Source organism: Rhinopithecus bieti, unplaced genomic scaffold (genome assembly GCF_001698545.2).
Source record: "Rhinopithecus bieti isolate Rb0 unplaced genomic scaffold, ASM169854v2 scaffold_3858, whole genome shotgun sequence".
In the NCBI taxonomy this organism is placed as follows: domain Eukaryota; kingdom Metazoa; phylum Chordata; class Mammalia; order Primates; family Cercopithecidae; genus Rhinopithecus; species Rhinopithecus bieti.
Window position 1 is genome coordinate 1,096,549 of NW_016804227.1, and position 26,349 is coordinate 1,122,897.

Below are 26,349 nucleotides of genomic sequence, written 5' to 3' on the forward strand. Positions count from 1 at the left end.
GTTAATTCTGGGAGAAACTAGTTTCATTTAATGGATGAAGTCCCACACTATCTCAGACACTCAGAGTGTGGTCCTATTTGTGATGGAGCATTGGGCAACACCTGATATGTGCACCGATCCCTTCACCTCTCTTGGTCTCAATTTCCCCAAACTGAAGGAAGCTGAGATGTCTCCTAAGATCCTTTCCAATGTGAAACAGCCTGGATTGACGATTTCACAGTTCATCTAGCAAGAGGAAGGGCTGACGGCTGTGGGGCCCTCATGAAAGTGCCTTTGCACTCTCATGAAGGAATTCACACCAACCTTCAGTGTAACTGAAGACTGAGCAGCTGCCCACGTGCCTGGCCTTCTTCACACCAAGTTCAGAGCAGCTACTGTAATTCCACTGCTCCCAACATCTGAATCCATAGGATAAAAGGAGGAAAGAGTCACTTTGGAGAAGTTAGAGAACAAGTTATGGGTTTGGGAGTGAGGGAAAGGGGATCAATTATGTCATTTTTAAGAGGGCTGGAGGCAAATGTCAACTATGACAAAGTACTCCAGTAGGTTGTTTTCTATGAGTCTCAGTCTAAATGACCTTACTGTCCAGTATTAAAGAATGAGGAAGCACCAACAATTTGATACCAGATGCATATAACGAAATATCCTGTTAATATAGCACTGTAAGGAAATCATACACAGAATAAGAACCAAATTTTTCAAGAAGACGAGAAGTAGCTATTTCACCTTTCTTTCATTTAATATTAAAAAATGGTGCAGGCAGCCCCTCCATTTTCCCTGAATGTCATCTTTTGGCTGATGGCAGAAGCCAACCACTATTTGCATACTGATGCTCCCATAATTACAGTTGAGTCCCTTAAACATAGTCTCCAAGTTACGATTTGTTTGCAATATAATATAGCAGGGTTACCAACTTTATAAGCAATACTATGTGTCATTTGCTTTAGGCTACAGTATCACATCATCTTGTAAGCATCAAATAAATACAATTAAATATGACAGGTCTTTAAACTGGCCTTGAAGGGTGATGGGCATTAGCAGACGGTGGACGTGGCCGACTTCTTTCAGGCATCTGCTTAGTGTAAGGCTGCCCCAGGCATGCGTTAGCTCTGGAAACCTCTCTGTCAGCGTGTTAGTTCACCAATCTTGTATCCCCAAAATTTTCATCCTTAAAGTCATTTCAGTTATGAGACTCCATGGGTCACATGCATAACACCAGATAGGAATTTTATTCTCCCTTTTTTTTTTTTTGATCTGTACAGATACATTTCTGATATTCCATCCACTGAATTATTTTCTACCATATTGACCCAGTAGTTACAGAATATTGCCAGACCATTCATCTTCCTTTTAATCCCCTTCAGGTTCTAAGTGAGAAGGAAGTCTCATTCCCTAAAGATTGTTTACATCAAGGGGACAGTAATGCAAAGCAATCCCTTTCTGAGGCTTTTGGTCTTACAAAGATACAACACACCACAGTACCAAAGGACACACATCCCCACCTTGTTACATCATATTTTAATATGGCAATAAATGCCTTGAAAAATACACATTTTAAACTTGAAAGTGTATTGAAAGTCATTCTTCTCCAGGCAATTACCAATTACCCCTAGGGGTGGTAGCTGTAAAATCACTTGATCAGACAAAAGTCTTGGTCTTTTCAAAAATTAAAGTTAAGTCAGGGGCAGTTGATTCTGCTTTCTTTACTGTTCCCATCAGAGAGAAGTATGAAATTTCTTAATTGGGACCATTTGTGGGAAGACATTGAGAAAGCTCCTTTGAGGCACTCTTTTTTCTGCCTGGCCAACTGCTCTAGAAAGAAGAAAAGTCGAGGTGGGTGGAGACAGTGGTCTGGGCCCATGACCCTCCCAGTTGAACAGCCTCTCGCGCTATTTCCAAAGAGAACTCACCAGGAAGGGAGATGACCCCAGAATGCCGGGAGATGGATAGAATAGGGTAGGCTTTAGGTGCAGCATGTGGCCCCCCTTCCTGGGGCCCCCAGAGAGGAAGAGGGGGCTTCTGTTGAGACAAAGGCCACATGCCTTAGGAAATATCCCCCCAGAAAGAACCTGAAGGTCCAGGGTTCTTGCAGATCCAATGCAGTCCTTGCAGAAGGGAAGGTGGATGGTGACATCTGCTGGGGTCATGTGGGGGTTGTCCAGTCAGCGTTCTTGGGGGCCTTGCATGTGTGCACGTCCAGGGCCTCCAGGCAGTCCTGACAGCGCACGGCGCAGCACCAGTGGAACTTACATCCACACTTGGTCATCCGGGTGACATGGGAGGTGTCGTAGCCTCTCCCACAGCACATGACTTCGCAGCTGTCCATGCCCCGGGAAGTCAGGTTGCACACTCGGCCTGCTGTACCCAGGGAGCCTGGAAGACAAGCCAGGGAGTGTTACTGAAAAGGTCTGGGTGAAATCCAATATGCCTCCGGAGGAGGAGTCATGAGGTCCATCCGCTAGGACAGAGCCCTGGCCCTCTCTCCCTACAGCCTGGGGCTGTTATACCCATTCTGTGGGCCCATGCCACGTGTGCCAGTCCCATTATGCCAGCTGCAGGAGTGCAGTGGTGCTGAGAGGGCCGAGTCCCGAAAAGGTGAACATGAAACTTTGGATTTCCTTGGACACCCTGAATCCAGCTCTCCCACTTCTGAGTTGGATAAATTTTGCAGATTACCCTTACCCAGCTTTGAATTTAAGGATCCTTGATCAAGCAGAGCCAGATCAAAATAAAAGAAGGATCTATCCTGGCTCCCTCTCCCTACATCAAACCACATTAAGGAAGCAGTGACCAAGGTTAGCTCTCTTGAAATCTGTCAGGGCATGGAGCCCTCAAAGGGAGGCAATGTTATCTCCCTAGACCTGATTACACTGGCTTATTAGAAAGAGAATAGAACTCTGGTTCTGAAGGGGAGAAATGGGCATCGTTTTTGTGAGACCCCGAGGAGGGAGAAAGGCCCCACCAGGTTTATCATATTAACTGTCTCTCCTGCTGTAGTCTAGCAGGACATATAGATGTGTGTGAGGTCCTGGGTGAAGCCAGGATTCCAGGCCTTCAATAAACAAAACTGGCATAGAAAATCTGCTAGGAATTACCAGTGGAACATTGTCATAGTTAATCATCGTAATGTTTGCTAAATGGCAATCCATATTTAGGTATTTGTTTATGAAAAATAATTTTAAAGCTGGAAAGCCTATTCATTTACCCTACTCTTGGGGACACACTCAGAATTCTTTCATAAGCACATTATCAGTCAACAGAACAAAGCATAGTAGATATTTTGGGAGAGTGCTGGGCTTACCATGATCCTTTCTACTTCCTCCCCCACAGAGATGGGCACCTGGCAGCCATGTTGTATAACGTCACCCTGCTCACTGGTGACCAATGATTGGACCAGAGGCAATCACCTGACTTGTGCTGGGCCAATCAGGTAAATTCCCTGAAGGTTTGGGATTTTGACAGAGATCGTCACTATTGCCACTTAAAAACTCAGTTGCTGTTGGCAGCTGTACACCATGGTGAGGTCTGTGGACTTGAGGAGGTCCGCAGAAAAATAGAAATGAAGCGAATGTACAGTGATAGTGAAGACAAGACATGGGAAGAAATGCTGACCAGATCCTGAACTAGTTTCTGGTTCTGCTTCCATTTCTCCCTGAGGCCTGGCTGCATTCCAACGCTTGAGTTCCTAGAGACTCTGTACCCTTATAAGAAGCTTCCCCTTGTGGCTTAAACGGTCCCAGTTACTATTGCTTGCTATCAACAATCCTACCTAATTGATAAACCTAGAGAAGCTAAACTCTTATTTAAAAAAAAAAAGCAAAACAATTTATATCAGGGTGAAAAAGACAGTGACTTAATCCATTTTCAGTTTCTCCATCATTTAACTAGGAATCTCTTCCTCTTGATATCTCTGACAATGCCTCGTGACTGTCTCTCTGTTTATCACAGTCCGCTCTGTGTTGGAATTATCTACAGAAATGTCATGTTGCCCTGCCTGTTCAGGATGACCAGGGAAGCAGCAAGGTTCAAGCAGGGCATGGGGTCAAGAAGAGGAGAGGGTGGGGCAGTGCTTGGTCAGAATGATTGGCAGCGGAGAGCAGGAAGACTGGCCGGGGAACTTCATGAGGACAGGAAGGATGGCAAAAGGCCGGGGTCAGGCTGGAGGGTGGGTCAGGCAGGGATGGCTCCGAGCTTGCATCGTGCTGAAGAAGCATGGGGTTAGAAGAGGCAGCAGCTCAGCTTGGATTCCAGGCAGCCATCAGGACAGTCCTCAAAATTTACTGATTATGCGGAAAGGACTCACTGCCAAATGCTGCCTCTTCACAGCACACCCAGTATTTCATTCAGTAAACATTTAGTGAACACAAACATGTGTAAGACACTGTGCCAGCTGCTTGGGGCTTGGGGGACAAGGGAGAATAAAATAAATAGGACCAACTTCCTATTCTCAGTGAACCCTCTATAAGGCGCAGAGATAAATATGTAAAGAGAAACTTCCACTACTTTGGGTTGTTTGATTCGCTAAGGACCTACTGTAACCCACAGTACAGTCATGTGCAAAGCACCACAGCACACAGAGCTCAAAGGCAGTCAAATGAGGTTATTTAGAGCTTGAACAATCAGGGTTCAAATCCTAGATTTGCCATGTATCAACTGGGTGGCCTTGGGCAAGTTACTTCAACTTGTTAAGCTTCAGTTTCCTCCTGTGCAAAACTGGAATAAAAATAGTTATTTCATCATAGAGCTTTGGTGAGAACATAATGAGATAATGCATGAAAGCACCTGGCATAAAATAAGTGCTCAATAAATGTTAACTATACATGTCTTCATCTAGCAAGTGTTTCTTGAGTGACTACTATGTGCTAGGCACAGTTCTGGGAACATGGGATATATCAGAGAACAAAACGAAGATCCTGCCCTGAGAAGTTTATGTTCTAAGAGCATGAGCCAAGCATATTACAATAGTGATATTTCTTGGTATTAACAGTAGCAAATAGGAGCCATCAACTACACAGTTTTACAGAGGAGGTAGCATTAGAGATAGGTGTAAAGGATGACTAGAAGATTTTCAGATAAAGAATGGGGTAAACAGCATCCCAGGCAAGAGAGAATCTTCCGGCAGAAATTCTGAGGGCAAGTTCACAAAAGTCTGCTGATTCAGGAAGGGTATTAGGGACAATGAGCATAGAAAGGGAGGCTGGAGCAACAGGTTAAAGGGTCTATTTTTTTGTTGTTGTTGTTGTCTGAGACAGTGTCTCACTCTGTCACCCAGGCTTGAGGGCAGTGGCACGAACATGGCTCACTGGAGCCTCGACCTCCTGGGCTCAAGGGATTCTCCCACCTGAGCCTCTCAAGTAGCTGGGACTACAGGCACACACCACCATGTCCAGCTAATTTTCATATCTTCTGTGGAGACAGGGTCTTGCCATGTTGCCCAGGTTAGTCTCAAACTCCTGGGCTCCAGTGATCCTCCTGCTTTGACCCCCACCAAAGTGCTGGGATTACAGGCATGAGTCACACGCCTGGCCTAAAGGGTCTTTATGCATGCCACAGTTTGATTTTTATTACAAGGTGGGTGGTGGACCTGTCCAGACCTTTAATTCTGAAAATTGTGTCGCAGAGATAAGTCTGGAAGAGTAGCTTAGGGCAGGGAGGAGGGCTGTTGGAATAGTCCAAGCAAGAGATATTGAGTGAAGAAACAAGCAGGACAAATACATGACTGGCTGAAGAGGGTGAACCACTGGAACTTGATGACTCATCGAATTAAGGAGTAGAGGGAGTGTCAAGTAGGAAAATACTAAAAAAAAAGTTAATTTGGCTGCATACCAAGGAGGTAACTGGCGCCCTTGATGAGAGCCGTTTCAGTGGATGATATAGATGAGTGTGGTGGAGGAGAGGACATGGGGACAGTGAGTGTAGGTAAAGTTTTTAAGAGGCTTAGTGATGAAGAGGACGAAAGAGAGTAGGGCCAAGAGTGGTAATGAGAGCAGAGGTGGGACTTTCAGATTGTTTTAGGCCATTATGTTTTTTGGTGGTATGTTTTGCAGCAGTAGATAACTGCACAAGGTATTCATTTCAGATTAGGTTTCCATGTACATAAAGTACAGAAATGGGAAAAACTAGTCATTGCTATTAAAGTCAGGGAGGTGATTTCCCTTGGGGAATAGAGAAAAAGAGCGTGAGACATGCCTCTGGAATACTGGGCCTCTTCAGGTTCTTGATCTGGGCACAGGTCATGTGGGTGTGTCCATTTGTGAGAATTCATTGTGCTGTACACATGGAATGTGGGCACTTTTCTGCATTTCATATTTCAGTAAGAAGAAGAAGGTGGTAGAGTAAGAAGAGAAGGGGAGGGAGGAGAAGGAAGAAGGGGAAGAGGAAGAAGGGAAAGAGGAAGAGGAGGAGGAAGACAAAGAGGAGGAGGATGAGAAGAGGAAGAGAAGAAAGAGGAGGAGAGAGAGGAGGGGGAGGAGAAAGAAGATAAAGGAGGAAGAGGAGGAGGAAGCAATGGTGGCATGTGGCAAGGCCAGGAAAGGAGCAAAGCTCTGCAACATGTGAGGAGTAAGAAAGTGTTCCCTATGGCTGGTATGCAGTACTCAAAGGAGAGAGTGTCAGGAGATGAGGCTGGAGTGGTGAGGGGAAGCTGCATTCGGAATGGTCAAGGGGTTTAAATTTGAACTTGAGGGCAACAGAATGCTATCGGGGCTTTCACGCAAAAAGGCAACATGTTCTGATTTGTGTTTCAGAAGGATCTCCAAGGGTGTGGGGCTGGAAGGAAGTGGAGGGGGCTGGAGTGAGGGCAAGGAGACAAGTTAGAGACCAGTACAGACTCTGTGCAGGACATGAGAGGCCTGGATTAAGACAGTGGTAGTGGGAATTGGAGTGGTTACTAGAGTCAAGAGAAGGTGAGGAGGCAGGACCTGTGGGACATGGTGACTGAGTGCAGACTGGGAGAGGATGAGAAAAGTCAAGAGGGTTTCTCAGGTTCTGGCCTGAGTGACTGTTGGTGCTGTTAATTCCCTGACATGGGGACACTTGGTTAGGGGCCAGCTTAGAGAAAAGATAATGAGTTCAGTTTTCAACAGGTTGAGTTTGCTGTGACTGTGGGTCATTCAGGTAGAAATGTTTGCTGAAAATACTCTCTGGGACTCAGGACAGAGGTGGGCATGAAGACTCAGGTATAGAAATCTTTTGTGCAGTGGTGGTAACTGAAGCTACGGGCGTGAATGAGACCCCAAGTGGGTGTGAAAAGTATTCTCACTTGGCATCCCAGAAGTGACTCTTAATTTTCACTTTTTTGTTATTGTTCATATGCCCTGAGCAGCAGTAAACATTCTTCCTTTCTACTGATCTGTGTTTATCACAATGGGAATACAGTGCCATGCATTAGAATTCTTTATCTGCCACAGGGCTTTGGGCTTAAGGGGTCCAGGATAAGGAGGTGAAGTGTCTCGTTCCTGACTCAGACCGTCGGTCTTTCACTGAAATCTAACTTGGTGGTCTTTCTTTCCTGAGTGGCTTACAGCCTGATGAGGTTTGAGCTTGTGGTCTGACTCAGCCTTCTGTAATGGTCATGGTGTCTTTTGTCCCCCAGATGCAGAAAACTGAACCAGACTGTCTGAACAGAAGGATTGCTCAGTGTAGTGACCTCAACACCATCAGAACTCAGAGAGAGGAGCAGACAAAGCTATGACCATTGACAAAAGCTTAACTCAGAAGTGGTTTCAGTAAAGGAAACAAAGACTTTGGCAATGAGATGTCTCAGTAGTTCAATGCTCAGCTATAAAATGCTGGAAAACACAATCTGAACATGCCACTCTCCACCAGCTGCCCAAACAGGGCATAATGAAGGCCCAGAAGACAGAAAATGAGAGAGGGTTTTTGAGGATTGAGAGCCACTGATGAGAGAACAGCAGTGAGGTCGCAGCCTGGGACTGTGACGGGCCCCCCTGAGGTATCAGGGGCACCAGAGAATGGGCCAACTGGGCGGGGAAGGGCGGTCCCTGCAGCTGGAAGGGAGGATGAGGCTGCCTAGTGATGGATGACAAATTGGCCCTGTTTGGGGGTTTGGATCTAATTAGATCTAATGACAGGTTGTAGGGCAGAAGGGCAGTTTTGACACTTGCTGTCATTTTAGCAGAACATACAGCCATTTCATCAAAACCCTGAAAAGAGCATTTCCAGAGTGCAGAATCTATACAAAATCGTTGGCATTACTTTCCCTTAATGAATTACAATAAAGACTCATTATTATCAATAGCAGTAGGGCCATACTGTTCCATTGGTCTTTCCAAAACAGAAAGCATCACCATTATGTTTCCAATAAAATATAAGAACCAAGAGTATATGTTTATATGTGTGTGTGTGTGTCTGTGTGTGTGTGTGTGAATGAAAAGGAGCCACTGATTTTTACCATCTGCCTATTTGTTTAGTTCTAAATCTTTGGGACACATACTTTTACATCTTTTTTCTCAAATAATTTACAAACTTGTTAACTGAGTCACTCACCCTTGCTTGGGCCACAACAGGAACCACCAGGGAAACAAACCCGGCTACATCTATCAGCCTTAATCCCATAAGGGTGAGTTTTCACATTTTCCAAGCTGAATGGAGTGAAAAGCGTCCTTTCTCGTTTTTTGTTTTGTTTTCTCATTCCTCCTCCTTTTTCCTTTCCCTCTATCTTCTTTTCACTCTCTTTTCTTTCTGTTCACAACTGGAACCAATATTTATGGACCACTTATGTGAGCTAGCCCCATGCTAAGCATTTTACCTGCCTTACCTAATTTAATTCTCATAAGCTCATAAGGAAGGTACTATTATTATCACCATTTTGGAAATGAGGAAATGGAGATTCAGGAAGATTAAATAACTCGCCCAAGATCACACAGGCAGCTGGTGGCAAGGACAGGATTTGCAAGCAGGCTCGCCTGACTCTAGAGTTGAAGCTCTTGATAGTTGTGACATTCTGCCCCTTTGCCGAGTGCCTCGTCCTCGTGCCTGACCAGAAAGCAGCCTGCTTTATAATATTATATGACCGGTGCGGCAGCATCTTTCCTGCACTCTCTTCTTTTATCAAATGAGTAACTTGCAAAGGTCCTGACATGTAACTTTTTGGGGAGAGGGCGTTTTTCTCCAGCTCATGATATGCTGTAGACAATTAAAACACATAAAGTTATGTAAGAAATTGAAACAAAGACTGAGATAACATGGTGTTAGTTGCTCATGCTGCATTTTTCCTATATTGATATTCCTAATGGATTCCTATAACCTTTTAGAGAAATGAGAATAATTTGTTTGCAATGCCAGGATGCACATCTCCAAAATATGCGTGCCCTCAAGGTGATTTTAATGTCTGTCACTGATGTGGCCAAGGCTGAGGACATTGAGCCCTCTCTAGGCAGAACCTTCTGGTTTAGGGAAGCCAATAGCATCAATTTATATCTCATCAAGAATATAATTACTCAGTCTGATCATCTACCTAACTCTTCATACTTCATTTGAAGATTCTCTGAACCATTTCCAACAACCATCTTGATCTTTATAGGACAAATATTTGTACCACACTGTATCCACAAAACAAGTGTAGCTGGGTCTTAAAATACTCCAAAAGAGACATTTTAAAAGATTTTCAATTACTGGTTCTATCATTAGAGTCTCCAAAATTGATACTTTAAAAGGATAAACATATATTTGGGTGCTTCACATTTAACACGTTTGTTCTACAAAATAATTCATATTGGTTTATCATGTTATTTCTTATTGCAGTTTGATTTACATAGTTCACCTAAGAGGAGAGTGACAAGTTGGAAATTCATTTCTCTGACTTCCTTTTGCTTTATATTTGTGAAGTGTCCCCAAGATGTGTGGCCTGCCTAAGTCCAGAGCCCAACCCCCAGACACAGAAGGTTGCAGACTCGAAACTTCCTGTCATCTTTATACCAAACAATCGTGAGATCATCGTCCTAAATGCAGTGTCTGTAAGATCAGGGCAGAGTTGTTAAGGTTTGGCAATGTCTGTGCTGTAGGGAAGGAGCTGCCTCCAGCCAGATGGACCTTTTCCTTGCCCATACGTGTTGTCCTCATCCCGACTCGCACAAGAGCTCACAAATGCATAAGATTAAAAAAAGGACAAAGAATTGGAGTTTCCAAATCACATAAGTTTGGGACCATGTAACACTTTTGGTGGGGCAATGCCAAGGGAACTTTACAGAATTGAGAATCCCATCTCTAGAGCTATAAAATTAATAATGGAGTCAGGGTTCCCAGTGTAAAAACATTTCTGTCTCCACTAACATGCATCTTGCTGACAGCAGAGGAGGAACAGAGGGGCTTTTGCTAATAGTTCCCAGACCCATACCTCTGGGACCTGGAGGAAGGGCTCTCTCTCTCTCTCTGGCTGGCTGTCTCTCTCTCTCTCTCTCTCTCTCTCTCTCTCTCTCTCTCTCTCTCTCTCTCTCTCTCTGGCTGGCTGTCTCTCTCTCTCTCTCTCCCCTCTCCCTTTCTCTCCCTACTTTCTCTCTGTCTCTCTCTATCTCTCCCTCTCCTCCTCACCTCCTTCTCCCCCCGTCTCCTCTCTCTGGATAGCCCTGTGTCTGGAAATTCCTGCCACTCCAGGATGACAGAGGCCCATATGTTGACTATTAGGGCATAAAGCAAGATTCACTTAAGCCTGTCATCCAATAGGCTGTTTCTCCTCTGGTTGACTTACACGTTGTCATTAATGACACAGATTTATTGAGGGAACAAAAGTATGTTAAAGAGCAAATGTTAGAGACCGCACATTCATTCACTGGCCAGGCTCACCCCTTCCTCACATTTGGACTGTACAGCTTAAGCTACATAGGAAAGACAATATCTTCACTTATCTCAGATGATTTTATTCAGTGTTTTCATAAGTTGGAAAGTTTGACTGGCACAGGAAAGCATGTCCCATTAAATTAGCAAATCTTATAATGGAATTAAAGTTGTTATGGTCAGACTCTGTGAGGCTTTCCATATCTGGCACTACACAGCCTACTCAAAGCTATTTCCCACGGTCCTCCACCTGTACCTACTAACACGGGTATCTCTTCACTGTCCTACTGAGGTGACTTTCTCATGTCACAGTCATGTAGACTGTTTCCTCACAAGAGTTACTTTCTGTCAGGCGCGGTGGCTCACGCCTGTAATCTCAGCATTTTGAGAGGCCAAGGCAGGTGAATCACAAGGCCACGAGATTGAGACGGTCTTGGCGAACATGGTGAAACCCTGTCCCTACTAAAAATACAAAAATTAGCTGGGCGTGGTGGCATGCCTGTAGTCCCAGCTACTTGGGAGGCTGAGGCAGGAGAATCCCTTGAACCCAGGAGACGGAGGTTGCAGTGAGCCAAGGTCGTGCCACTGCATTCCAGCCTGGGCGAGAGTGAGACTTTGTCTCAAAACAAAAACAAAAACAAAAACAAAAAACAAGTTACTCTCATCTGCTGCATTGACCTTTCCTATAACTCCTTCCATCAGAAGTCTTCCCATCTTTCCGGATTCAGGCCTACTTCAGCATTTTCTACATAGCACTTTTGGTCTGCAAGCCCAGTTAACCTCCTTCATTAGGCCTGTAATCCACGTCCTGCCATGCGGCTCATGCACTGTTTGGAAATATTTGATCATTTTTCATGCATCTTGTCTCCCCAAGGACAGGGGTTGGGTCTTAGGCTTTCTTCTTATGCTTTCTTCTATATACTGTGTAGTGCTCAGCTGGTCAACACATATGTGCTGATTTATTAAATATCACATTAAAAATCGTGTATTAAAAATTTAGATCAAGGCAGGTGTGGTGGTTCATGCTTATAATATCAATACTTTGGGAGGTCAAGGTGGGCAGATCACTTGAGGTCAGGAGTTCAAGACCAGCCTAGCCAACATGGTGAAACCCCCGTCTCTACTAAAAATACAAAAATTAGCTGGCCGTGGTGGTGGGGACCCGTAATCCCAGCTACTCGGGAGGCTGAGGCAGGAGAATCGTTTGAACCCAGAAGGCGGAGGTTGCAGTGAGCTGAGTCTGGGCCATTGTACTCCAGCCTAGGTGACAGAGCAAGACTCCATCTCGGGGAAAAAAAAAAAAAAATTAAGATCAGCCTTCCTTTTGCCTGATGAGGGCACATTTCTCCAGGGACTGGTCACCCAGTCTTCAGGCACCATAGTAGCAGCAGACCAGCTAAACCTTGGCTGTATTCAAATGATCTTGCTTGGTATATGGAAAACACATACCAAAAATGTGGCACATTTTAAAATCAGTAGAAATAGTCATATGCAGCAATCTGTAGCACCAAAGTCTCCTTACAGATCACACAGGGCTCTTTCCCTAATAATATGAAATTTGCATATCTTTAAAAAAGAGGTTTACCAGTACAAAATAAGTGTCATGGGGAAAGCTTAAATGAAGTAAGCAAATTTGTTACTTTAAAGTATTTTAGCATCATCCTTTTGTTTGCAACACACTTTAATTGGTAATTCAAAAATGAAACTTTATTTCCAAAATTAAAGATAAAAGGACATCTATTTGAGTAAAGTTTGTCAGTAGTTCAAACTAAGTCAAAACAATTAGTTAGAAATAACTTTTTTTTTTTCCTGAAAGAAAAGTGTCTTTTTTTTTCAGAAAAAAATCCTTTTTTCAGTATTCACAATTCAATCTGATTATCACTGTCAATTCAAATTAGGGCACATTTTAGTGTATCCTAAAAATATAGTAATTCTACTAAGTTTGTATTTTGAAAATAACACAGATTTATAGATTGTGCCCACAACATCAAAGAGCATTGGATGTGAAAAGTATTTTTGCTATGTTAGTACCAGAATTAGGAACTACCCAGGGAGGCCACTGATAGTAGTGAGTGAAAAATGCCCCTCCAAGAGTAAAAGAACTGAGTCTCTGCTGCCAGTTAAAAGCAAGAGATATAGTCTGCTGATGCATTTGTTCACTTGAGACTTTTTATCTCCAGGGAAATAGCCAGGCAAGCAACATCTGAAGCTCCTTAAATGCCTTATGAATGTGCCTGAATATGAGGAAAAATTCCATTGAACACTTAAGCTTAAATGGGAATTTTCATAGGCTGTGTATTAAAAGCTAATCAGTGCTGGGTGGAGACGTGCTTAGTAATTCCCTTCAAAGGAACCGAGTTATCTTTAAGCTATGAAACAGCACTAACACACTTAAGAATGCAGCTAATCTAATGAAACTATTTTATGTTTTTTATAATTCGCTATTCAATTCACTTCAACACATGTTTGTGTACTAGGAGTTGGGGAACAAGTGAGCAAGGCAGATACAGTTCCTGCCATCACAGGATCCTCAGTGGACTCCAATGGTACAGGCAGGTCACAAACACATGTTTATACAAGCTATACACACTGTGGCAAGTGCTATGAATGAAAGAACGTAGCTCCGTTTGGACCTAGGGGTTGGTAGTGAGGATGGAGAAGCAGATAGGTCCTTGACACATTTGAGGTCCCAGTGGTACCCGGGATGATAGAGGTGACAAGGAAGGAGTGTAAGGAATGACTCGCAGATTTATGCTTGACCACGGAAGTGGGTGGCAGTACCATTTTCTGAGATGAGGAGGGCTGGGGGAAAACAAGTTTCAGGTGATAGGGCAAATAAGGAGTCCAGTTTTGAGCAGAAGCAGGTTGATATAATTGTATGAAATCTGGGGGAAGCTGTCAAGCAGGGAATTGGATACAGGATGATGGTACAGAAGGCAGACAAGGACAAAGACAGCATTTAAAACCATAGGAATGGAGAGACCAAACCAGGGAGAAAGTACAGAGAGAGAGCAGAGAGGGTTCAGAGAGCCTGGAAGATCTTCAAAATTTGGAGAAGGAGAAACTGGCAACTGAAATCAGAAAGGACCAGTTATTGGAACAGGAGGAAAAGCAGGAGAGTGTGGTGTTATAGAGTCAAGAAATTAAAAGTGTTTTGGGGAAGAGGGAAAGGCTAATTATACTATACACCACTAAAGAGTTTGAAAAGAGGGCTCAATGGATAGTAATTAATACTAATTCTACAGCATAATCAGTAACTACCTATGAAAATGGTGACTTATAAGCCTCAGTGAAACATTTTTTTCTACAATTCTCTTCTGGTCTAGCTATCTTAGCACCTTTTAGATATCAATTCATGAATTTCTATAATTCTCAAAGCAGAAGGAGATGAGTAACTCATTCTTTACCTTGTCAAGATGACATATGTAAGATAAGACCTTGTAACAGAACAATGCAACAAGGGCTGAAACCTAAACAACACCACTTTACTGCCCCCGTGTGAGGGTTCTCCAGCACCTAGACTGTGTCCCAGTGCCTGGCTATTGCTTCAAGGACCATGAAGTCAATGACGCCATAAGGGTAAGGACTGAGTCTGTTTTCCTCAACCCTGCATTTCCAGTGATTATAAGAGTGTCTGGCACATAGGAGGATCTCAATGAATATTTCTGTGCAGTGAAGAAATGAGGGACTTAAGGTGTATCGGTTAGAACTTCACATATTAGTGTCTAAGTAAGATCCACCCATTGCTATTGGCTGACATATTTTTAATCATGTTTAATCATTAAAAACATGTTCCCTTGTTTTTAATCAGCTGGTGGGACACAATCCCAGCATTCGTCAGCTTCTGCAAGCAGGCCACACCCCTGGGCATGAGAGAACACCAGTCTCTGAAAACCATGATTTGGACTGGGTACCCAAGGGTTCTGAGTTCTGTTTGTCAAATATGATTTATGTGGGGGAAAAATATGATACCTCATTGCTTACACCATTCACAGCCTGGAGTTGTCAACCGGGCTTTGGAGTTTTTTGCAGGCAACAAGTTAAACAACCACTGAGCTCTGTTTGTTTTTTGAACTTGACTGGAGAAGAGGTGGAGGGTGGCTTGTTTCCTGCAGTTAGAGAGGAGACCTCAGGGTGACCTCTGGCCCAGGTCAGGGTTTTTACATCATAACTAGTGAAAGTGGCCTGTGATTAGGTGCAGACGCATTCTCTAGAGAGGAGAGCAGCAGCATTCCTCGGTTAGAGATGAACCTATCTCTACCTTAAGGGCTTCTTTGATTTACAGATGCCTGGAGCAGTGACCAGAGTAGATAACTATAGAACTACCAGGATCCTCATCCCAGACAGTCCAGCTTCCAAGATCTAGCCTCCAATTTGGCCTGCAAAATGTCACATGCACAACATCACATGGTTGTATGTACTCTTCAGATCTGAGTTGCATGGGGGGAGTAATTATAGTTGAACCTTAGAACACTCAGTTTCTTCAACTGAAGACTAGAGGAAAATGTCTTTTGCTGTTGTTCTTGCCATAATAATATCTTCCTTAATTGGTTTTTAAGCTTTCTATTTCTTTTCTCTTTTTTTTGAGACAGAGTTTCGCTCTTGTTGCCCAGGCTAGAGTGCAGTCTGCCGAGTAGCTGGGATTACAGGCATGAGTCACCACGCCTGGCTAATTTTTGTATTTTTAGTAGAGACAGGATTTCACCATGTTGGCCAGGCTAGTCTCGAACTCCTGACCTCAAGTGATCCACCTGCCTCAGCCTCCCAAAGTGCTGTGATTACAGGCATGAGCCACCGCACCTGGCTGTTTCTGTCTTTTCAACAACCATTTTACTTCGCTTCTCGCTGCATCAGGCACAAAGCACACAGCCGCAGGTGCTGGCTTTCTGAAGGAAGCTATATCACTTATTTTCTCTCTCAATTTATCTCTCTTCTGTCTGAGACAAATTTTAGCTTATCTGACTTTAAAAAATATGAAATTGGTTCTCGGTTGGTGTTGATTAACCAATGTATTGGATCAGATTTCCAGTAAGATTCCTAGATTATTTATAAATTATTTGAACTGTACTTAGTTAATGTTCTTTTTGGCTGAGCCTAAGAAAATGCTAAAGTGGTTGATGCAAACCTTGCAATATTTCTTTTGAATTCTGTTGACCATTAGATGATTATTTTATTAAAAATATGATTTAGGATATTCGATATTATGTAAGCACAAGTCCAGATAGTTAAAATTTTTTTTATTGTATATAGTTGGAGTCCTATGCAATTAGCCGCATGTATGAGATGTATAAGATGCAAGTTTTATCTGAGAAAACCCGCTTCCACCCATATGGCTGCTGAGGGCCTTGCTCTTGGTTATGTAACCAATGGCCTTTTTAAAGATAAGGCTTGGTCAGGCACGGTGGCTCACGCCTATAATCCCAGCACCTTGGGAGGCCGAGGTGGGAGGATCACTTGAGGCCAGGAGTTCAAAACCAGCCTAGGTAACATAGCGAGACCCCCATCTCTAAAAAATAAAAAATAAATAAAGTTGAGGTTTTATCCTGGCCATTTTCCACTAGAAACTTCTGTAGCATGTGCTCTAGCAAGTCAGTCATCCTGGAAAGAACAGAGTCATCCCAGAATGTCCTCTAGCCTCTGGTTAGTAAAGGCAGTGGGTGTAACAGAGAATCTGAGACCTGTAAGAAGGGGGCTTTCTGCCTTTAACTCAATGGGATCTGGGAGCCTCTCTCTTCTCAAAATGAAGGTGTTGGGTATCATCTTCTCAGTCTGCACTGAAGAGCCACCAGCATGCACACATATTTGAGTAAGCACACCACCGAGGACCCCAACCCCACCGAGGACCCCAACCCCACCGTGCTAAAATCCTGTTGCATTAGGAAAAGCCTGTTTTCTGGTAAACAGAACTCTTGCATGTTCAAAATGGGCTAGCATCCTGGGATAGCCAGGCTCCAAAACAAGTCCAAAGTTTGCAGTCAAATTGAAATCAAGTAATTAATACAGAATTTCTTGTTTTTGCTTTTCTCTTTTAAAATCGGCATTAACCCTTCCTGACATTGCATCTCATACCGCTCACTCTGCTTTGTTGTGGTTATTTTGTTTGGTTTTGCTTCTTTCTTTGCTTTCCATCATTGCTTTTGTTTTAAAATCACGCACACTCAATAGTTTTCAACTTAGTGGGCATCTTCTACTTGCTGGCACTGGGGAAGCAATGGTGGTGAGAAGGTTGAACATCATTAGGGAATCAGTACTTGGAATTGACTGGCTTTACTCCTGCTAGTCAGCAACTGCTTCCTGTGCAAGGCAGCTTGTTGACTGACGTGAACTGGCTTGTTTTATCAGTTAGGTTTGTGCAACTGACGCAGTCTACAGGTGTGGTCTACTTTTTTCCAAAGGAAGTAGCTCTTCAGCAATCTATTGAACCAGTATCTCAGGGAGCTGTTCCCGAAATTGTATACGTTTTTCTGTTTTTCATCATTTTAATATTTTTTTAATTGCTCTGTTGCCCAGACTGCAGTGGCACCATCGTGGCTCATTGCAGGCTCTGACTCCTGAGCTCAAGTGATCCTCCCACCTCAGCCTCTCAAGTGGCTGAGTTCACTGGCGCTGCTTTTCAAACTTAAACACCTCAAAGTTTGAAAAATCAGTGATTTAGTTAGCTTCTGATTCCTAATTTTCTCTAATTATTAGGCAAGAATAAATTCAGGGAGACACACCTTTTTTTTTTGTTTTTTGAAGAATCTCTTGAAGTTCTATGGGAAAGAGATACATTTACATTTTGGACACACCTTAAGTAGGCACCCTCATGTTGTTCTTTCTATATCTCAGTATCTTTTGTAGATCAGAGTTCCCTGAAGAACTTTACCAGAGGGAATCCCTACAAAGAAACTTGTTTGTTGTCCATGTGTTGTTGATGGTTGTTTTGTTTGATGACATGGCCAGGTCTGTGGGACATGGATGAGGTTTTTCCTCGCTGTTTGACTTATTTGTAAATATCGCAAAACATGTTGAAAAATGTCAATATTTTATTTTATTAAATTAATTAATTTTTTGAGAGTGGGTTCACCTCTGTTGCCTGAGACTGGAGTGCAGTGGAGTGATGTCTCCCCAGCCCCCTGCAGCCTTGACGGCTCAGACTCAGCAATCCTCCAAACGCTCAAGCCCTGAGTAGCCTGGGACTCCGGGACCAGTCAGGACCGTGCACCACCATGCGCTGGCTACACTTTTGTATTTTTGTGTAGAGATGAGGTTATGCCATGTTTCCCAAGCCCTGGTTTTCCAAACTCCTGGGCTTTTCAAGTGATTCCACCCCAACTCGATAAACTTTCCCAAAGTGGCTTGGTTTAACAGGGGGATAAAGCCCCGATTCGTGCGCTGGCCGCAAAAAATTATTTTTTTTAAAAAGAAAAACCACAGAGGAATCCTTGCTTTCATTCCCCCCTTCCCACTCCATCCCCCCCAGATCCCCGGTTCCCATAGAGGTTGACCGCTTTTTTGGAATTGGGTTGTTTCTGGCCGTAGTCCTTTTCCAGCCACTTTTCCCTTTTTTAAAACATAAGGGAATTACAATAATATAATGTTTTCAATATCCTGCTCTTAACCACCCTTTTTCTTTTAATGCCCATAAGGGTTAGTGTACTGGTTTATACTTCCACGTTTCCTAGACTCGTGTGGGGAGGGTAGTGGGGTTCCGTGTATAAAAGAAAGTTTTCCACCCTCCGCAAGGAGACACTTTTTTTATAAGCAGTAATAGAAGCTTTTTGGTTTTGAAAAAATGTCAAGAGCTTTGAAAGAAAAGAGAACAACCCACTTTTTAAACTATTTCCAGAAGAAAGTATATTCCCTTGCCTCCCCTTTTTTTGAAATAAAAATTGGAACACCAAGGATTTGGTTTTCCCTTGGCAATTTCTGCCACGAGGGAGGCAGAAAATTTAGATCTTTTCCCTTGGAAAAAAATTTTTCTTGTCTACACTGGAAAGAAGGGGAAATTGTGTTTACCGGCCTCTTAAGTCCGCCTGAACGGAATAGTTAATATCAAGAAACGCATTGGGGGCTTTTTTTAGCTTTTGTTAATTGGCCATTTTAAGTTGTTTATAAAAGTGGGATGTGGGGTTTTTTTTTCTACTTTAAAGAATTCATATTGCTTTTCGTAGGCTTTTTTTAGAATTATTTAGGGATTTTTAAAAATATTATCCTTATGGACGTATTGGATTGTAGATTTTTTTTTTCTTTTTTCCCTTTTTTTCTTTTGTTTTTTGAGAAATTTTTGAAGGTTTTTGCCCTTTTTTGTTCCCCGGCTGGGAGTTGCATGGGTAACCTTTTTTTTTTTTTTTTTTTTTTTTTTTTTTTTTTTTTTTTTTTTTTTTTTTTTTTAGTACCTGATTTCTTGCTAAGGAAAACTAGATAACTCTAAATAAACATCTCCCAAAAAACATCTCCCACCATGGCTTGCCCAGTATAAGAGAGTCATTCTTTCACTTTTAGGCCAGCATCCTCAGGAACCCTCTTTGACTGCAAATAAAATCATTTCAGTCGTCAAAGCTTTCACTGACAGCAGTTACCAAGTCAGCCTCTCAAGAAGTCCTGAAATAATGCTAACAGGTAGTGAACTTTGATGAGAAAAATTGCAGAGTCGAGACCCCAGGTTATTCCTGGATGGGGACAGACCTAGCTGGAGAAGGATGCGGGAACATTTGTTGAGTTCCTGCTGCAAGTCAGGCCCTACGCTACACACCTTATGTATATATTCTCTGACTCTTCAAGGCAATTACCTCCATTTATAGAGAAGGAAAGTGATGTTCCGAAAAATTACTTAACTTGCCCAAGATGGCATGGCCTGTAAGTGAGAATAAAAAAAATAAAAACAACAACCCATACCTTTCTCACTGTGCCACTTATGTCCCATTGTGTGTGTGTGTGTGAGTGTGGCTGGGAGTAGGTCCTGTGTGATGAAGAGGCAACATGAGGATGTGGGAACTTTATGGGGTGAGGTGCCCACAAAGAGGGGAGGTCAAAAGTAATCAGAATCAAGCTTCACCCACATTCTGGTTAGGTTGCCTTGAAGCCCTCTTCAATGACAAGCCCCTCGGATTTTCAAAAGTGTCAATGTCTTTGATTGCTCCTAAGAAATAGTTAGCTGGCCGGGTGCAGTGGCTCATGCCTATAATCCCAGCACTTTGGGAGGCCGAGGAGGCTGGATCACCTGAGGTTGGGAGTTCGAGGCCAGCCTGACCAACACAGACAAAACCCATCTCTACTAAAAATACAAAATTAGCCAGGCGTAGTGGCGCATCCTCATAATCCCAGCTACTCAGGAGGCTGAGTCAGGAGAATTGCTTGAAAATGGGAGGTAGAGATTGCAGTGAGCCAAGATCGTGCCACTGCACTCCAGCTGTGGTGACAGAGCAAGACTCTGTCAAAAAAAAAAAAAAAAAAAAAAAAAAGTAAAGAAAAGAAAAAGAAAAAAAGAAAGAAAGAAAAGACAGCCAGGGCTGGGCGCCGTGGCTCACGCCTGTAATCCCAGCACTTTGGGAGGCTGAGGCGGGTGGATTACCTGAGGTCAGGAGTTCGAGACCAGCCTGGCCAATGTGGTGAAACCCCATCTCTACTAAAAATACAAAAATTAGCCGGGCGTGGTGGCTCACACCTGTAATCCCAGCTACTCGGGAGGCTGAGGCAGGAGAATTGCTTGAGCCTGGGAGGTGGAGGTTGCAGTGAGCCAAGGTTGTGCCACTGCATTCCAGCCTGGCCAACAGAGTGAGACTCTGTCTCAAATAAATAAATAAATAAATAATAAAAATAAAGAAGGAAAGGAAGGGAAGGGAAAGGGAAAGGGAAAGGGAAAGGGAAAGGGAAAGGGAAGACAGCCAGGCTCAGGTTTAAGTCCCTACTTTGCCTCTTACCAACCACAAGTGGTTGGGGAAAATCTTTACCCTCTCAGAGCTTCAGTTTCCTCCCATAAAATGAGATAATAACACACTCACCTTACAGACTTTCTGTGAGAATCAAAGAGAGAATGCAGTTGCAGCCCTGGCATGTGAGGAGTACTATAGATATATCTGCTATTTCAGGATTAAGAAACAGAATTTCTTTCTAATAAAAAGAGTTGAAAAAGCAGAGTACACAAGAATAACTTAGTAACTTGAAGAGGCAGCAGGGATTAGATTCAGAATCACCTCTGAGGGGTAAAAAAAAATATGGTCTATATTTCGTTGACAATAAATGTCATACCTGTTATACCTAAGGCAGTACGTATTCCTCAGGTACACCAGCTGGCTTCCCTGTGCAAACTGCTTCAATCCAAAGAACCAGAAAAGACATGCTGGGGATGAGGGTCCTCTTATATTTGAAATAAGGTTTTTGCTCCCCAAGGCCTTGTCACATATGTGTCCTTGGAGGCAGGCAGGGGCAAGTGTGTAATGACAGGGTCAAAGCACAGGCCAAGGGATCAGACACCCACCCTCTCCTACCAGTGAGATCGTGAGCGGGTCGTTCACTTTTCTTATCTGTACAGTGGAGAAGATGATATCTAGGGTTGCTTATCTGACTTAAAAAGTAAGATGTGAATGTGGTTCTTGGTTGATGTTCATCATCCAGGAGCCACCTCTTATTCATTTTTCTTTTTTTTTTTGGTTAGTAACAAGTTTCAATGCATTGTTGTCATAGGGCTGCTGTAAGGATCCTACTGTAAGGATAAAATAAGACCATGTGTGCAAGGATCTCAGCCCAGTACCCAGTGCACAGGAGTCAATGCATAGGACTTAAATGATCAAGACAGCAGCATCTCCATGCTCAGTGTGAGGAGGCTGAGGTTAAACAGCTAGTGACCGGTAGAGGGGGGTCAGACCCCTGCGACAATCCTGTATCCAAGCACAGGTTTCATGGTGATTTCACTATAACTTTGGCCTGACAGGTAGGATGACTTGTTAGAGGTCCCAAAGTGTGTCAGGAATGCAGTGGGGAACAGCATCTGGTCCTCTGCTCAGTTGTCATTAATCCCTGGGCTGCGTGTAGCAACCTGCTCAAATGCTGCAGAGAACTAGCTCATCAAACCATGAAGGCAATTCAACCACTCAGGGAAAAAAAGGCTTTGGCCTCCTTGTGACATTTCCTGGTAACCTTGCCTCTTGGTCAATCTAATTGACAGCTGGCTGCCATCTACACTGTTTTATTGGTGCCTCTGCAATTATTTTGAAATTAAAAAAGAAAAAACTCAGACTCTAAATTAGAGGAATTTTTTTTTTCTGATAATGAATTCCTTTGTATTTTACCAAGTCGTAGAAATTGACTTGGGCTGTGGACTCCCATCACCTCCTATGAACTTAGATGTGTACTCATTCTTATTTTGGACTGAATCTTTACAAAGAATGGGCTAAACCTGGAGCTCAGAATTGATCAGGAGGAGGGAGAGGTAGAGCATGAGCATGTGTAAACCAGATAGGTGGGACAGCTGCGGTGTTGAGGCTGACAGAGCTGTTCTTTGAAGGATGGAGAAGGTACCATCTGGAAGGGAATGGTGTGGCTTTCATAATCGAAGGGCCTCTGACACAGCCTTTATTTTACACTGCCCACCTATAGCCAAGAGAGTGGGGATAAATTCTTGCTTTTTATCTTTGGCAATTTCTAAGCATATTGAAAAGAGCAGGGAAGGGGAAGTAGGGCAGATTTCAGAAGAATCTAAATTTAAAGCCCTGGGACCATTTTCCATAGTCACAGAGGTGGGATTTAATGTATCCTGCTCTCAGCTTCAGGATCACATGAAAGATGCTGGGCTGCTCTCCCTAGTGTACACAGTCCACTAACTAGAAATCTGCCCAAGCTGAGGAATTTTGCTAATCTGCGTATCTTGACTTTTTGCCCCAGACATTGTGCAGTTTCAATTTCTCCAGAATCTGTGCACTGTCAACCCATTTCTCCAGTTGCATAGGAGAGCTCTCTGTGCAGTTTCTTTTCTTTTCTTTTTTTGAGATGGAGTTCACTCTGTCACCTAGGCTAGAGTGCAGTGGTGTGATCTTGGCTTACTGCAACTTCTGTCTCCTGGACTCAAGCAATTCTCCCACCTCAGCCTCCTGAGTAGCTGGGACCACAGATGCGCACCACCATGCCCAGCTAATTTTTTGCATTTTTGGTAGATTCAGGGTTTCACCACATTGTCCAGGCTTTTCTCGAACTCCTGAGCTCAAGCAGTCTGCCCACCTCAGCCTCCCAAAGTGCTGGGATTACGGGCGTGAGCCACTGCGCCCAGCCCTGTGCAGTTTCAATAAGAATGGTAAGGATTGTGAGCTTCGAACCGAAAGAGAGCAGGCTGAAAATACAGAACCTCATTTAAATTGTGGATTATCAATTGTTGAAAGAATTAGATGCTATGAAGAAAGTCTTTTGAGCTTACCTGCCTCTCGGTCCCTGATACAGTAGTCTGGAGAATTCTCAAAATACACGAGGTCATTTTTTGTTGGCTTCTTAAACCTCTCGTTAGCCACAGTGAAACCTGTGCCATCCTGGTTCATGACCACCTGGATGGCCCCATTGTACTTCCTCCAGAGATAATCGCCCGTTTTCCTGAAGTCGGCCATGGCCAGCCAGCATGTCCTTAGAGTACACGAGCCGCTCACCCCATGGCATTTGCACTCTTGTTTCAAGAATCGCTTTACAGCCTGCCGAAAAAGACAGGGGCAAGTTCAGTGAGGTGGCTTCAAGCAGGTGACACATGCTACAACTACTCTCCTTGCCTCCCAGTAATCCAGAAGTGACTCTCAGGATGCTGGATCCTGGGGCGAGTGACTGGGAGATGTTGAAGCATTGCTTGTCGCTTGTTAGCCACATTAGCCGCCTGCCCTGACTGCAGCAGGCAGGACAGTGGGTAGAGAGGTGAGGGATAGTGCCTAACTGTGTACCCAACTGGCTATCAGTATAACAGAAACCTCACTATTTAACAGGGCATGTGGCCAGTTTGAAGAGTGAGGGACTGAATTATTTTCTAAATAAACAGAGCTTTATTATAGTAAACATGTATACTATCTACTATCCAATTAATGCTGTCCAGTTTAAAATAAAATAATATAAAAATGTATGCTATTATGCAAATTAGATTAACAAAATAACTGCTAAGTCCGAATCCTTCAATAAACCAATCACAGTAATTGGTACTACAGTAATCCTGTGCTACTCTATTGATTTTGCCGATGATCGAGAAGCAAGGCTAAGAGAGGTGGAAGCACTCGCCCAAAGTTACACAGCCAGGAAAAGACAGAGCCAGGCTGTACTGCAAAGTCAGTTAGTGACCCTGAGGCTGACAGTAACTTGGGCAGATTCAGCTTAGATGACAGAGGTAGGTTTGCTCTGATCTTTCTTAGAGAGGAAGCAAAGAAACTGGGACAAGCTCATCTCGGCTGGCTCCCAATATGGAGACCCCTTTTCTGTGGGTGCAAGGCCTGTGGAAAGGAGAGGGGACAGGTGGGCCTGAAACTTCCGGAGAAGCTTCTGCTTTGTTTTCATAAGCCAGCAGAACAGCACTTTCCCCAAAGCAATTTGGTGAGAGTTATCCTGCCCTGGCCCATTTTCTCCTTTGCTCACCCAAGTGAAGAGATTATTAGTGCTCATGGTCCTCACAACAACTTTGATCTACTGCTCTTCCCATGTTATAGATGAGGAACCAGGGATGGGGAAGGCAGGTGACTTGCCCAAGCTCGGTAATAGGAATTCACTCCCACTCTCCCCAGGTTGGGCCTTGGCACTAGGTGTTTTCCCACCTTACCCCACCTCCATTGTGGATGGTGCACATTTGAAATCTATCCTCCTCAACACGAGCCAGCCCTGGAGGGCAAGGATGGAGAAGTGAGCAGGAAGCATGTGCTTAGCTTGACTCTCCCAGTTACAGGGAGCCAGGCATCTTTAAAGGATGTCTTAGAATGAACTTCCTCTTTGGAATTACACTGCCCCATGTGCCCCACCCCCATCTTTATATTATGAGGGTTTGGTAGGAGGCTCACAGGATGGCCTGGATGGTAGGCCTCTGCCACAGATACAACCCTGGGAGTGCCATCTTGGCTCCACCACTCTGCCCCATGTGGCTGTCACCTGTCCTGGAGCTGTCCCTCCTAAGATCTTGGAGCATGCCACACAAACCTCACTCCACACCAAGTACTTGGGAATTAAACATGAATGCTCATTCTTCCAAGTTTATTCTTCTTAAATCTAGATTATTTAATCATAAGTAATACTCCTAGATTTAACAATGACAGGAAATATTACTGCTCCTCCTCTTCTTTCTTTCTTTTTTTTTTGAGACAGAATCTCACCCTGCTGCCCAGGCTGGAGTGCAGTGGTATGACTGTAGCTCACTGCAGCCTTGAACTCCTGGGCTCAAGCAATCCTCCTGCCTCAGCCTCCTGCATAGCTAGGACTACAGGTGCATGCCACCATGCCCAGCTCATTTTAAAAAATGTTTTGTAGAGATGGGGGTCTCACCATGTTGCTGGGGCTGGTCCATAAGTCTTGAGTTCAAGCAATCTTCCCATCTCAGCCTCCCAAAGTGGTGGGATTATAGGTGTAAGCCAATGCATCTGGTCAGCCTTCCTTTTCTAATATTGAATTTCCAGATCATAAACTTCAAAGCTGATATTTTTATGCAATTAATTGAAGAATTTGCATATTAATTTAAAATTGGATCTTAAAAATAACATTATAAATCCTTAAAAAATATGTGGTGGTGACAGACAGGATCATCTGTGCAACCTTCTCCCTTCCTTGCTAACAGTTTTCATTCAGATGTTGGGCAGCCTTGTGTTCCAAAGGACTCCTGACCCCAAAGTAGTCTAAATTGCTGATAGTAATTTCACTGTCTTGCCACTAATTTTTTTCCAGTGTGGAGCATGTGCTGGTTCAGTTTGGGCCAATCCTATGATAGGAGAAATCCCTTAGGAGTCTTGTAAAAAATGTTTCTTCACTCTTTATTTTTTACTTATTTATTTTGTTTTTGAGACTGTGTCTTGCTCTGTTGCCAGGCTGGAGTGCAGTGGTACAATCTCAACTCACTACAGCCTTCGCCTCCCTGGTTGAAGTGATTCTCCTGCCTCAGCCTCCCGAGTAGCTGGGACTACAGGCGTGGGTCACCACGACCAGCTAATTTTTGTATTTTTAGTAGAGACGGGGTTTCACCATGTTGGCCAGGATGGTCTCGATCTCTTGACCTTGTGATCTGCCTGCTTCGGCCTCCCAAAGTGCTGGGATTACACGCGGTGTGCCACTGCCACTCCGGCCATGTTCACTCTTTAAAAGAGACACGTGAGGTGGGGGCACCGTGGCTCATGCCTGTAATCCCAGCACTTTGGGAGGCTGAGGCAGGAGGATCACTTGATGCCAGGAGTTCAAGAACAGCCTGGGCAACATAGTGAGACCCCATTTCTAAAAAAAAAAAAAGAAAAAAAGAAAAAAAAAAAAAACTAGCCAGAGGTGGTGGCACATGCCTATGGTCTCAACTACTCGGGAGACTGAGGTGGGAGGATCACTTGAGTCTGGTGTCCAAGGCTGCAGTGAGCTATGATTACATCACTGTAC

General features: G+C 43.7%; 1 protein-coding gene across 3 annotated transcripts in view; it reads right to left on the reverse strand.

Moving 5' to 3' along the window:
- Positions 1–616: 616 nt before the first annotated feature.
- WNT2 (Wnt family member 2) overlaps positions 617–26,349 on the reverse strand; it is a 48,602-nt gene continuing 22,869 nt past the window's right edge. Inside the window, exons 4-6 of one of the 3 annotated variants that reach the window (XR_001884547.1) lie at positions 23,183–23,447; positions 2,070–2,373; positions 617–1,812 (exon numbers count right to left, since the gene is read on the reverse strand). Coding sequence is in view for 1 of the 3 variants with exons in the window: in XM_017867349.1 (XP_017722838.1) it covers positions 2,144–2,373; positions 23,183–23,447 (495 nt within the window). In the remaining 2 variants the exon portion in view is untranslated. Of the gene's footprint in view, positions 2,374–3,301; positions 3,374–23,182; positions 23,448–26,349 lie in introns of those variants that run through there. The other 2 variants (XR_001884548.1, XM_017867349.1) reach the window with 2 other exon arrangements.